The sequence below is a fragment of the Oncorhynchus nerka genome, linkage group LG11 (genome assembly GCF_034236695.1).
Source record: "Oncorhynchus nerka isolate Pitt River linkage group LG11, Oner_Uvic_2.0, whole genome shotgun sequence".
Taxonomy (NCBI): domain Eukaryota; kingdom Metazoa; phylum Chordata; class Actinopteri; order Salmoniformes; family Salmonidae; genus Oncorhynchus; species Oncorhynchus nerka.
In genome coordinates, this window is record NC_088406.1 from 55,468,859 (window position 1) to 55,481,546 (window position 12,688).

A 12,688-nucleotide genomic window follows, 5' to 3' on the forward strand; every position below is an offset into this window, starting at 1 on the left:
AGTTGCCACTATGCATTGAGGCATGTAGCGTTCTCCTGGAATCCGCCAAGGGCTGATTTGTCCGTCAGACTGCCAGATTGTGAAGCATGATGTATCACTCCACAGCACTCGTTTCCACTGGTCCAGAGTCCAATGGCATAGACGCTTGGCATTGCGCATGGTGATCTTAGTGTTGTGTGCAGCTACTCAGCCATGGAAACCCATTTCATGAAGCTCCTGACGAACAGATCTTGTGCTAACGTTGCTTTCAGAGGCAGTTTGGAACTCGGTAGTGAGTGTTGCACCCAAGAACAGATGTTTTTGGAGATCCGTACAGTGCCTTCGGAAAGTATTCAGACCCCTTGACTTTTTCCATATTTTGTTATGTTACAGCCTTTTTCTAAAATGAATACCCCATAATGACAAAGCAAAAGCAGATTGTTAGAAATGTTTGCAATTTATAAACATTTTAAAACAGAAATACCTTTTTACAAGTATTCAGACCCTTTGCTATGAGACTTGAAATTGAGCTCAGGTGCATCCTGTTTCCATTGATCATGCTTGAGGTGTTTCTACAACTTGATTTGAAGTCCACCTGTGGTAAATTCAATTGATTGGACATGATTTGGAAAGTCACACACCTGTCTATATAAGATCCCACAGTTGACAGTGCATGTCAGAGCAAAAACCAAGCGAAAAGGTTGAAGGAATTGTCCATAGAGCTCTGAGACTTGTGTTGAGGCACAGATCTGAGGAAGGGTACCAAAACATTTCTGCAGCATTGAAGGTCGCCAAGAACAAAGTGGCCTCTATCATTCTTACATGGAAGAAGTTTGGAAACACCGAGACTCTTCCTCGAGCTGGTCGTCCGGCCAAACTGAGCAATCAGGGGAGGAGGACCTTGGTCAGGGAGGTGACCAAGAACCCAATGTTCTCTCTGACAGAGGAACTCTGGAGATTGGAGAACCTTCCAGAAGGACAACCATCTCTGCAGCACTCCACCAATCAGGCCTTTATGGTAGAGTGGCCAGACGGAAGCCACTCCTCAGTAAAAGGCACATGACTCTCTCTTTGGCCTGAATGCCAAGCGTCACGTCTGGAGGAAACCTGGTATCCCCATGTTGAAGCATGGTGGTGGCAGAATCATGCTGTGGGGATGGTTTTCAGCTGCAGGTACTGGGAGACTAGTCAAGATCGAGGGAAAGATGAAAGGAGCAAAGTACAGAGAGATTCTTGATGAAAACCTGCTCCAGAACACTCAGGACCTCAGACTGGGGCGAATGTTCACCTTCCAACAGGACAACGACCCTAAGCACACAACCAACACGAAGCAGGAGTGGCTTTGGGACAAGTCTCTGAATTTCCTTGAGTGGCCAAGCCAGAGCCTGGACTTAATGCCGATCAAACATCTCTGGAGAGACCTGAAAATAGCTGTGCAGCAATGCTCCCCATCCAACCTGACAGTTCTTGAGAGGATTTGCAGAGAAGAATGGGAAAACTCCCCAAATATAGGTGTGCCAAGCTTGAAGCATCATACCCAAGAAGAATCTTGCCTGTAATTTCTGCCAAAGTTGCTTCGACAAAGTACTTTGTAAAGGGTCTGAATACTTATGTAAAAGTTATATATATATATTTGAAATACATTAGCAAACATTTCTAAAAACCTGTTTTTGCATTGTCATTATTGGGTATTGTGTGAGGTGGGGAAAAAAATCAATTTTAGAATAAGACTGTAACCTAACAAAATGAGGAAAGATTCAAGGGGTCTGAATACTTTCCGAAGGCACTGTAAAGTGTCTGGTTCGCGTCTAAACTGCCTCTATAAATAATAATGTGAACTTGTAGGCTTACATGTATATGTAATGTAGTAGGAATAGCAAATTATCTTCTGCCGTAAATGGAAGCCGTGTTGAACGCTCCTCAGGTGATTGACACTGTTTTGTACAATGTTTTGTGTGTGTGTACCAGGTGATTTGGACCCCCTCAGTAGCATGGCTCCTGAAGCAGCTGGTCCCTCTAATGAGAACAGAGAGCATCGAGCTGACAGAGTCCTTGGTGCTAGGCTTTGGACGCACCAACTCCCTGGTCTTCAGGTACAACACACACACACACACACACACACACACACACACTAGAGTTGTCCCTGATTAGTGTGGGATTTAGCTAAGCGAAGGCTATTTGTTTTGAGAGTTTCCTCAGTACGTGATTAGGGCGATAAGATTAGAAAAATACAGAGAATGCGTTTCAGACATTCCAGTTATATTATGAAACGCCGTTTGGGTCTTTGTGTCAAAAACAGATACATGTCAAATAACACTATTTGACGTGTCAAATAAGATTGTTGACCAATCAGGACCTGAATATGACTGCACGTCACATAATAATTGAACACGTTCATTATTGTTTTACGTAGTTATTCCACATTGATTACACCATCACTCGTATTTCATGTGTCACAAAGATTCATCGATACGTATGCTATGATGCTGGTAATGTTCTCACGCACCTACAGTACTGGTCATAAAAAAAGCTAGCTAGCTAGCTCCCCAGAAACAGAAACAGCAACACGACATTGTTTCAGTAGCTAGGTGTCATCATCTAAAATACCCTTAATTTACAAAACAGTTCTTATTTGATTAACGGTGGGCGGACCCATCTATGTGAAGCTAGCCACAATAAGGATTAGTCGCAATAGTGGAATTTGCGGTTAGCCTTCAAAATAAAAGAATGTCATTGACAGACGCAAATGAATACAAATAGTGGAATTATGCCATAATTGAACAGATCATGCTAAAACGAGGTTAGAATATTGTTATATAAAATCAACAAAATACAATAATTTGTTAATTTGACAAATCTTTTGAAATCACATTGGATGTATTAGACTTTAGAATTGCATTGGGGGCATACATATTTCACTGTACAGCCTTACCTATGGATTGTGGATCAATGACATGGGGTATCAGTCTACTCAGTGACACCCAGAGAACATTAGCGTTATAGCTCTTATTGCGGGACTCTGAAACAACTGTGAATTGAGCCACATTTATTGTCAATCTATGTGTATTGAACACTATTCCTGAGGAAAAACAATACTGCGTGGATGTTTTGGAGTCTGATAACTCTGAGGAGGATGTTGGGAGAAAATATATTGGATATTGAGTAGACTGATACCCCATTTCATTGATCCCCAATCCATAGGTAAAGCTGTACAGTGCAATATGAATGTCAGTACACGCAATAGGCTGACTGGGGAGGTGATGTCACAGTCCTGCGATAAGAGCTGCAACGCTAATATTTACATTTCATTGCTTCATATTCCAACCTCATTTAACAATATATAGTCTAAATATGCCATAATTCCACCAATTGTAACCTTCTGATTCGCTTTCAAATAGGGACTGAAGGCAACCTGTAAATTCCACAATTGTGCCTAATCCTTATTGTGGCTAGCTTCACAACACATGACGCAAATTTAGAACGTCAGCTTTGGGCAACAAGGTTAAGTAACTGGCTAGCAAGTTCAATTTCAATAGGTGAACAAGTACCTACCTAGCTAATACTTACTCACAAGGATTCCTAAATCATTGCTAAGAATAATGAAAATGACTGCAGTTTCTACTGGTCATTGTTTACAGGCTGGATGTATTGGTGCCCCAGAAGTTGCAGTCAAACAAATAATTCCTTATTATCGACGCGGTATTGTAAACACATCGTTCGTGGCCGGTGTGTGCTTGTTTGCAAGACTTTTGTTGTACAGCTTTGACAGTGTTACTGATAGTAGTGGTGGCACTTGGCTTACACGAGCAAATTCATCACACACGACATTCTATAATACAACTGTTATTTGACATGTCAAATTAAAAGCTTTTTTAACGTGTCAAATATATTTTTTGACGTACAAAGACCCAAACGCGTTCCATATATTTTACATGTAGCAGCTGGGTGATTTATCACAGTGTCTTACCTCTGCTCCAGGGAGACATTTCCCCAGCCAGCACAGATCAAGGATCAGCTTCCCCTCCCCCAACTAACCTAAATAAGCTGCTAGGGGAAACTTCACCCTACACCTTTTTACTCGAAGTCAACAGATACTCAAGCTATTAATTGCTAAAAGGCGCCATTTGTGATATAAACCCATTGATTCCTCATGTACTAACTGTCAGTCCCTGCATTCGTAACAGGGAACATGACTACAGTCAGCTGTGTAAGGTTTTAAAACCTTTGTGAGGGTTTTAAAGAGAGCTGAGCGAGGGATTACACAGTGGAATATTCTGGTCTTTTTCAGTTTGGACATATCCCCTTCTCTTTGTTCCGTGTAGACTTCACATTTGATCTGAAATACCCTTTTCTTGAAAATCAATTTAATCAGTGCAAAGCACTATCTATGGTACATTTTTTGTGAATGTTTATAAAATTGTATGTATAAAATTGTATGTTCGGGGTTTTCGTCACGTTTCAGAACATATGTCCTCTTTGTTAAAGTAACTCATTTTTGTGATCAATTACTAACTAGCTAACAAACATATGTTATTATACCACACATATGATATTATACCACGTGATCCTTTTCTAGATTGGAAGGTTTCCTGAGCAAGATGGATGTTTTTTAGGCACGTGGCTAGGATCCAAATGTCCGTTCTAGAGTTGTATTTGTAATTCTGTGTGTGTCCAGGGAGCTGGTAGAGGAGCTGCATCCTTTAATGAAGGAAGCTTTGGAGAGAAGACCAGAGGTGAGCTGTGGGCATAATCATCATTACGCTTCAGTTTGTTCTTATATACACAATTACTACTTCACAACATATTGTAAGTCATTGAATAGAGAGGGGAGATCATTGCCTGACAACTCACCCTGAACTTAATTCCGCTGCTCTATTGATCTCTACATACTGTACATTTTGCCATCCTAGAAGTTGTTTGTGTGACTTCAAAATGAGGGGCGTTGTACAAAACAAATTCATCCGTGATTGGATCGTCTCTAAATAAAAATCGAACCAATCAGAGTATTTCAGTTGATAAAGTCATCATGTAGGCTGGCTCTGGCCCAATCCAGCCGTTTCTGGGACCAATCAGAAAGGTCAGAATGTGTTCGCAAGCTTAAATCGTAGGGGAGGAAGGCAAATCCAGATTCATTGTGGAGAAAACTTTGGCCGAAGCGATGTGGATGGGTAGCCAGGCAAGGGAGATCACACATTGTAGATGGAACAGTTATTAGAAGAAGTGCCTTGCTGATGGATCTCTCTCTTTTCCTCCCTTTCTCTCTCTCACTCACTCACTCACTCACCCCTCTCTCTCTTTCTGTCTCAGAACAAGAAGCGCCGTGAGCGGAGAGACCTCCTGAGGCTGCAGCTTCTGAGGATATTTGAGCTACTGGCTGACTCTGGTGTCATCAGTGATAGGTTAGAGTCACATTCATTGACCAGTCACTGCACAGGAAGCTGCTGAGGGGAGGACGGCTCATAATAATGTCCGGAACGGAGCTAATGGAATGGCATCAAACACATGGAAACCAAATCAATTGAATCAGTGCAAAGCACTGCTAGGCTCAATATACTGAACTTTTTCTGCTCCAGCCATTACCATAAGCCCGTCCTCTCAATTAAGGTGCCACCAACCTTGTGTGAATCACTGACATGCTCACTGACAAGCTTTCTGACACAACCCACATTCACTGACACTCTCTGACACACTCAGTGACACTTACTGACACACCTACTGACACACAATCCACACTCATTGACATGCTCACTGGCACACTCATGGTCATGCTGGAGACACTGCCCAACACTGGGAAGCACAGAAGACTCACAGAATACCTCTGTCCTCCCTTGGGTGTGAAAGCAACAGTATGGTTTCGAATATGTAAATAAACTAAACGAACTGTTGTCTTGACTGATGTTCTTTTCTACTTCTGTATGTCCGTCTGTCCATCTGTTTGTGTGTCTGTCTGGTGTCCACAGCACCAACGGGGCTCTGGAGCGGGATACGTTGGCCCTGGGAGCTCTGTTCCTAGAGTACGTGGACCTGACGCGGATGCTTCTGGAGGCGGAGAATGACAAAGAGCTAGAGATCCTCAAGGACATCCGAGCTCACTTCAGTGCCATGGTGGCCAACCTCATCCAGTGTGTTCCCGGTAAATAACCAAATGACCCTAAAGGCCAAAAAGTATGTCCCAAACGGCACCCTATTCCCTATATAGTGCACTACTTTTGAACAGAGCCCTATGGATCCAAAATACTTTGTTTAAAAATAATTTTGATGTTTTGTCGTCCCCTTAGATGCGCACTGTCACCGAAAATATCTTACTGAGTCGTACTTTTTGGTAGCTTATGAATGATGAAAACAGGCCTCCGTGTGTCAAGGGTTGGTGCAGGCCCTTGGAAAGCAGGGACTCAGGACACGTGACATTGATCTTGATTAGGCCATATCCCAAGGGACGCCAGTCCTAAAATAGTGTAGCTTAAATGGGGAAGGGCAGATGATGACTCATTGGCAGCCAGACTTCAGACTTCCTGACTGCCTGATGAATGAGAGATGACTGACGGAACACGACTGTAATCCATCGGGGAATCCCAAATTAGCAACCTCTCCTCTACCAACTCGTTCGGAGGACCCTCCATTGTCACGTGTTACTGATGAAACTCTGAGGGTGACTTCCATAGAGTGGAGAGGAGATCAATGAGCCCATCAACCTCGGGACACACTTGTGACTTGGATGATGCAATTCATGTTCCACTTTTTGTTTTAAATAATAAAACAAGCATGAAATTCAAATGAACAAATGACCTGTTGCGTTTTAGAAGATATAAACCTCCTTAACAGTTAAACATTTCATTTGGGGGTATTTCATTTATTTTGTGTGTAAAACATCTCAATCAGACACAAAAGCACATCTCATAAAAAAAGGCACACCTCTCAATTATTTTGTATGAAATGGTGCAAACTCCAGACGTATCGTAGTGCGTGATGAGATGGCACTTCGCTCTGGAGCCTGCAGCCTTGCTGGTTTGGTCAAAGTGACTATCTGAGGGTCTAATTAGCCCCTATGCCCTTGATCATTTTCACTACCTTAGCTTAGGGACACTTGTACATATGGCGCTGGCGCACGTGAATGCACAAATGGAGGGCCGAGGGCCATGGGAAAGGGACTAGTTTGGGATTCAGCTCTTAGTCACTCAGTCCCATACAGTAGCAGTTTGTAATGCCCTAATGATTTTTGATGCCCATATACTGTTCTGAGAAGGGGACGAACAGATCAATTTTACTGTCCTTCTTTTCTTTCTCTCCTTCTGCACTCTCCTCTCTGTTTCTCCCACCCTTTCTGCTCCCCTGTGTCCCCCTCTCCCCTTTGCCCTCCTCTCCCCCTCTTCTCCTCCAGTCCACCACCGACGCTTCCTCTTCCCGCAGCAGAGCCTAAGGCACCACCTCTTCATCCTGTTCAGCCAATGGGCTGGTCCCTTCAGCGTCATGTTCACGCCTCTCGATCGTTACAGTGACAGGAACCACCAGATCACCAGATACCAGTACTGCGCCCTCAAGGTACATCAATCAATCACATTTGTTATTTGTATAGCGCTTTTACTAAACCATTTGTCACAAAGTGTTGAACAGTTTTATGTTTTGTATTTAATTGAACTGTACTGTATATAAAAATATGAATATGTATATACACTGAGTGTACAACACATTATGAACACCTCTTTCCATGACATAGTGGCTTTCAGAGGTTGAATAGGCAAGACAAAATATTTAAGTGCCTTTGAAAGGAGTATGGCAGTAGGTGCCAGGTGCACCATTTTGTGTCAAGAACTGCAACTCTGCTGCGTTTTTCAAGCTCAACAGTTTCCCACGTGTATCAAGAATGGTCCACCACCCAAAGGACATCCAGCCAACTTGACACAACTGTGGGAAACACATGGGCCAGCATCCCTGTGGAATGCTTTTGACACCTTGTAGAGTCCAACTCTATAATACAGTAGGAAGGTGTTCTTAATGTTTTGTACACCCAGTGTGTGAATAGTGCGTAAATAGTATTTTTGTTGCCTCTTGGTGTCTTTCCTATATTTAACTTTTATTGCATTTGATTTTATTTTGAATTGAACGTAATATCTTATGTTCATGTTTATTACTGTTCTGTACTTTGTCATGTATTTGTATGTTTCATGTGGACCCCAGGAAGAGTAACTGCTGCATGCGCGGTAGCTAATGGGGATCCTAATAAACTGGACTAAACCGTAACCCTGCCTAGTTCCTGGAAGACCAAGCAGTAGCACAACAGCAATAGACAGCAAAATAAATCCTCCTTTGGCTGTACCCAGTGGAAAAACTGGTTGTAAAGACATCAGGCTGGCAGTTGTATGTGATGTTGTGGTTTGGTTGCGTTCTATTGAGAAAGGACATAAGTATTTTTAGTCACCCGGTTGTACTCTGACGCCACTACAACCAGATATCAAAATACGACGTTGGTCAGGATGATATCTGAGGCAGGTTGGTCAGGATGATATCTATGAGGGTGCCCATGTTTACGGATTTAGGGTTGGACCTGATAGGTTCCATGATAATTTGTGTGAGATTGAGGGCATCTATTTTAGATTGTAGGACGGCCGGGGTGTTAAGCATATCCCAGTTTAAGTCACCTAACAGTACAAACTCTGAAGATAAATGGGGGGCAATTAATTCACATATGGTGTACAGGGCACAGCAGGGGGCTGAGGGGGGTCTCTGACAAGCCGCAACGGTGAGAGACTTATTTCTGGAAAGGTGGACTTTTAAAAGTAGAAGCTCAAACTGTTTGGGCACAGACCTGGATAGCATGTCATAACTCTGCAGACTATCTCTGCAATAGATTGCAACTCCACCCCTTTTGGCAGTTCTACCTTGGCGGAAAATGTTGTTGTTGGGGATGGAAATGAAATCATTTTTGTTTGGTGGCCTTCCTAAGCCAGGATTCAGACACGACTAGGACATCAGGGTTGGCGGAGTGTGCTCTAGCAGTGAATAAAACAAACCCAGGGAGGAGGCTTCTGATGTTAACATGCTTGAACCCAAGGCTTTTACGGTTACAGAAGTCAACAAATGATAGCGCCTGGGGAATAGGAATGGAACTCAGACTACAGGGCCTGGATTAACCTCGACATCACCAAAGGAACAGAGGAGGAGTAGGATAAGGGTACAGCTACAGGCTATAAGAACTGGGCGTCTAGTGCGTTGGGGACAGAGAATAAAAGGAGCAGATTTCTGGCCGTGGTAGAATAGATTCAAGGCATAATGTACAGACAAGGGTATGGTAGGATGTGAGTACAGTGGAGGTAAACCTAGGCGTTGAGTGATGATGAGAGAGGTTTCGTCTCTGGAGGCGCCAGGTGAGGTCTCCGCATGTATGTGGGATGGGACAAAAGAGCTATATAAGGCATTTTGAGTGGGACTGAGGGCTCTACAGTGAAATAAAACAAGAACTAGCCAAGACAGCAGTAGACAAGGCATATTGACATTAGAGAGAGGCATAATGCAATCACAGGTGTTGATCAGGAGAGCTAAGACAAGAACGGGTAAATGGCAATGAATGGGCAGAGCGGGTCAGTTAGGTACATACAGGACCTGAGTTCATGGCTGGGGCTGATAGGTAAACAAAATGAGGTACCGTGTTATTGAAACAGTCCAGTGGGGCATCAGCTGTGTAGCCGAGTGATCATAGGGTCAAAAGAGCAGCAATAGGTGAGTCAGGGTTCTGTTCGGTAGTCACTACTACGCTAGGCGAGAAGGGGACACAGTGTTCAGAAAAGCTAGCGGGCCGGGGATAGTAGATGGTTCTTCGACAACATCGTAACAGAATAGCCTTTTGAGACCACATCGGGCGATCACGTCGGCAGTCCAGTCCTGATGGATCGGTGGGGCTCGGTGTCGACAATGAAGGGTCCAGGTCAATTGACAAAGGAGGTATTGTAGCCCTAGAATTAGCTGGTGTATGGGCCTAGCTTGAGGCTAGCTCAAGGCTAGCTGGTGCTTGCTTCAGGACAGAGGTGTTAGCTAACAGTAGCCACTTGTTTGCAGCTAGCTAGCTGCGATGATCCGGTGTAAATGATCCAGAGTGGCAGGAATCCGATGATATGGTAGAGAGAAGCAGTCCAATATGCTCTGGGTTGATATTGCTCTGTGCAGACTGAGAGGTGTTGTCCGAGCTAAGGCTGGCTGATGACAAGGAAAAAGGTGAAGACCGCTAGCAGTGGCTAACAAAGACTAGTAGCTAGTTAGCTGGCTAGCTCCTGATGGAAGTTCCAGTTATAAGGAATAAAAATAGCAGATCCGTACCACATTGGGTGAGACGGGTTGCAGGAAAGTATATTTAGTTCGTAGATAGAAACTGAGATTAAGTTATACACGAAAATGACTGGTTATTTACACGGGATAAGACACGGGAACAAGACAAAAACAAATACACATGTCCTACTGCAACGCCATCTTGGATAGATAAGGGTATATACCCAATACCCTTATCTATCCAAGATGGCGTTGCAGTAGGACATGTGTATTTGTTATTGTCTTGTTCCCGTGTCTTATCCCGTGTAAATAACCAGTCATTTTATTTCAGAGTTGACCATCTAGGCCAGGCAGATGTCCACTTCCATGCCGTAGTACATAAACTCTCCAGCCCACTTCCTCTGAACTCCAGAACCTCTTATTCGCATTTTAACACCTTCCCCTCTGTGTTAAGGGTTAAAGTACATGTTGTTCCTCATGGGAGATTTCCCTGGTTCTGCAGCACTACTTATAAAACATGTACTTGGGAAATGATCCGGAGGCGACGCGCTGGATAGGGTTTAAGTTACCGTACGATGATGCGGCAATGTTCATTTGCAGCTTAGCCAGTGCTACATTTCAACTTTTCCCTGCTGCTGCTTCTTTTGACTCCAGTCCATTTTCTAACTTTATCTCTCAACTCCACACATACTGTAGATTTTGTACCATATGGACTAGGGTCAATTTATAGCTGGAATCCAAACCATGTCAACACAACATTGAATGTCCACCGTTTCTAAGAAATGTTAGGTTATAAATGTGATACTGACCAAGCCTCTGTTTGGGGGACATTCCAGTCCAGTTGTCTGACTGTTTGCTGTGTATCTTGGTGCAAAGAGGCTACACCATTTAAAATGATGTCAGCGTTGTTGGCTGATCTACTCCCTGTGACAGGGAGACCATCTACCTTGCATGGATAACTGCTGGACATTTCGATCAGCTTCTGTACCAGTGGTTCACACCATTGTTCCAACAGGCTTTGAAAAACTATCACTGTGCTGTTGAGAGGTACACTCTTAGAAAAATAGGTGCTATCTAGAACTATATTCAACCGCGTTTAAAAAATATTTTGCCTTCAACAGTGTGATCAAGCCATCAATGTTTTGTGATTGTTGGTGTCGTAAAAATGTTAGCTAACGGGTTAGCAATTAGCATGTTTGACATTTCAGTGGATATACTACTACTATCAGCTTTTTGATAAGCGGCTTAGCAAAAAGTCTCGTATTATTAGTTATTGACCACCTTACTATTTTGTTAAACTACAAGATATCTGTTTAATTTTGTTTTTTTAAAAGACACCAACCTCGTATCCGAAGTGTTTCCTATATCTGTATAGTTGAACAGTTGGCTAACCTTCCGCAATTTTTTCCCCGTCTGAAATCCGTTAGCTATATTTCAGAGGTAAAAAGTTGGATATTAAATGATGTGTGGTCTGTCGCGTAGTTGAATCTGACAAAATACAGCATGTCCCACAAAATGTGTATGTATATTTACATAACTTTTTCAAAAACTCTCAAAACCCTACTTAACTTACAATGAAAATCGGTGGTCAGATAGTTAGAAGGGTGTCTTTTGTCACAAAATTTACCGTTATGTTCTAGTCGATTTAAATGTTGATCTTGAGGTGATTTAATCCTTTAACCGCTAGAGTGTCCGGAGTTAGGGGCTGTCCGATGTTTGGGGAAAATTAGCTAAAAGGGATCTTTGGCTGTCCCCTTAGGAAAATCCTTTAAATAACCCTTTTTGGTTCCAGGTAGAATCCTTTTGGTTCAAAGTATAAACGTTTTGGTTTACATTTAGAACCCTTTCAACAGAGGGTTCTACATGGTACCCAAAAGGGTGCTACCTGGAACCAAATATCCTCATAATATAAGCTAGTGAGATATTTTTCATTATTCTCATCATAGATGTATGTATTTCCTTCATAACATGACTGCAATTCATCCCTTTGGGTGTCTTATTTCAGAAAGGACAAAGCAGTCCTGAACAGCAACCTTCATGGTCAGTGTTAGGTACCATGGTACAAAAGCTGAGCTGTACATTGAACCACCCAACCTTAATGGTTAGTGCTAGAACCACTGGGTGATGGTACAAAAGCTACAGTGCCTTCAGAAAGTATTCATATCCCTTGACTTATTCCAAATCTTGTGTTACAGCCTGAATTTGCAATGGGTGAGAAAAACATATTTAATCCATCTACACACAATATCTCATTGTGACAATGTGAAAACATGTTTTTCAAAATGTTTGCAAATGTATTGAAAATGAAATACAGAAATATCTAAATTACATAAGTATTCAGAGCCCTGAGTCAATACATTTTAAAATCTCTCTGGATAAGTCTCTAAGAGATTTGCCCACCTGGGTTGTACAATATTTGCCCATTATTCTTTTCAAAATTCTTCAAACTCTG

General features: G+C 42.6%; 1 protein-coding gene across 3 annotated transcripts in view; it reads left to right on the top strand.

The window, feature by feature from the left end:
• Nucleotides 1–12,688, top strand: part of LOC115137173 (protein furry homolog) — a 205,759-nt gene that overhangs the window by 94,721 nt on the left and 98,350 nt on the right. For all 3 annotated transcript variants that reach the window (XM_029673300.2, XM_065024673.1, XM_065024674.1), the window contains exons 24-28: nt 1,948–2,072; nt 4,655–4,712; nt 5,287–5,378; nt 5,940–6,112; nt 7,358–7,518. In XM_029673300.2, the coding sequence (XP_029529160.2) occupies nt 1,948–2,072; nt 4,655–4,712; nt 5,287–5,378; nt 5,940–6,112; nt 7,358–7,518 (609 nt within the window). The remainder of the gene's footprint in view (nt 1–1,947; nt 2,073–4,654; nt 4,713–5,286; nt 5,379–5,939; nt 6,113–7,357; nt 7,519–12,688) is intronic.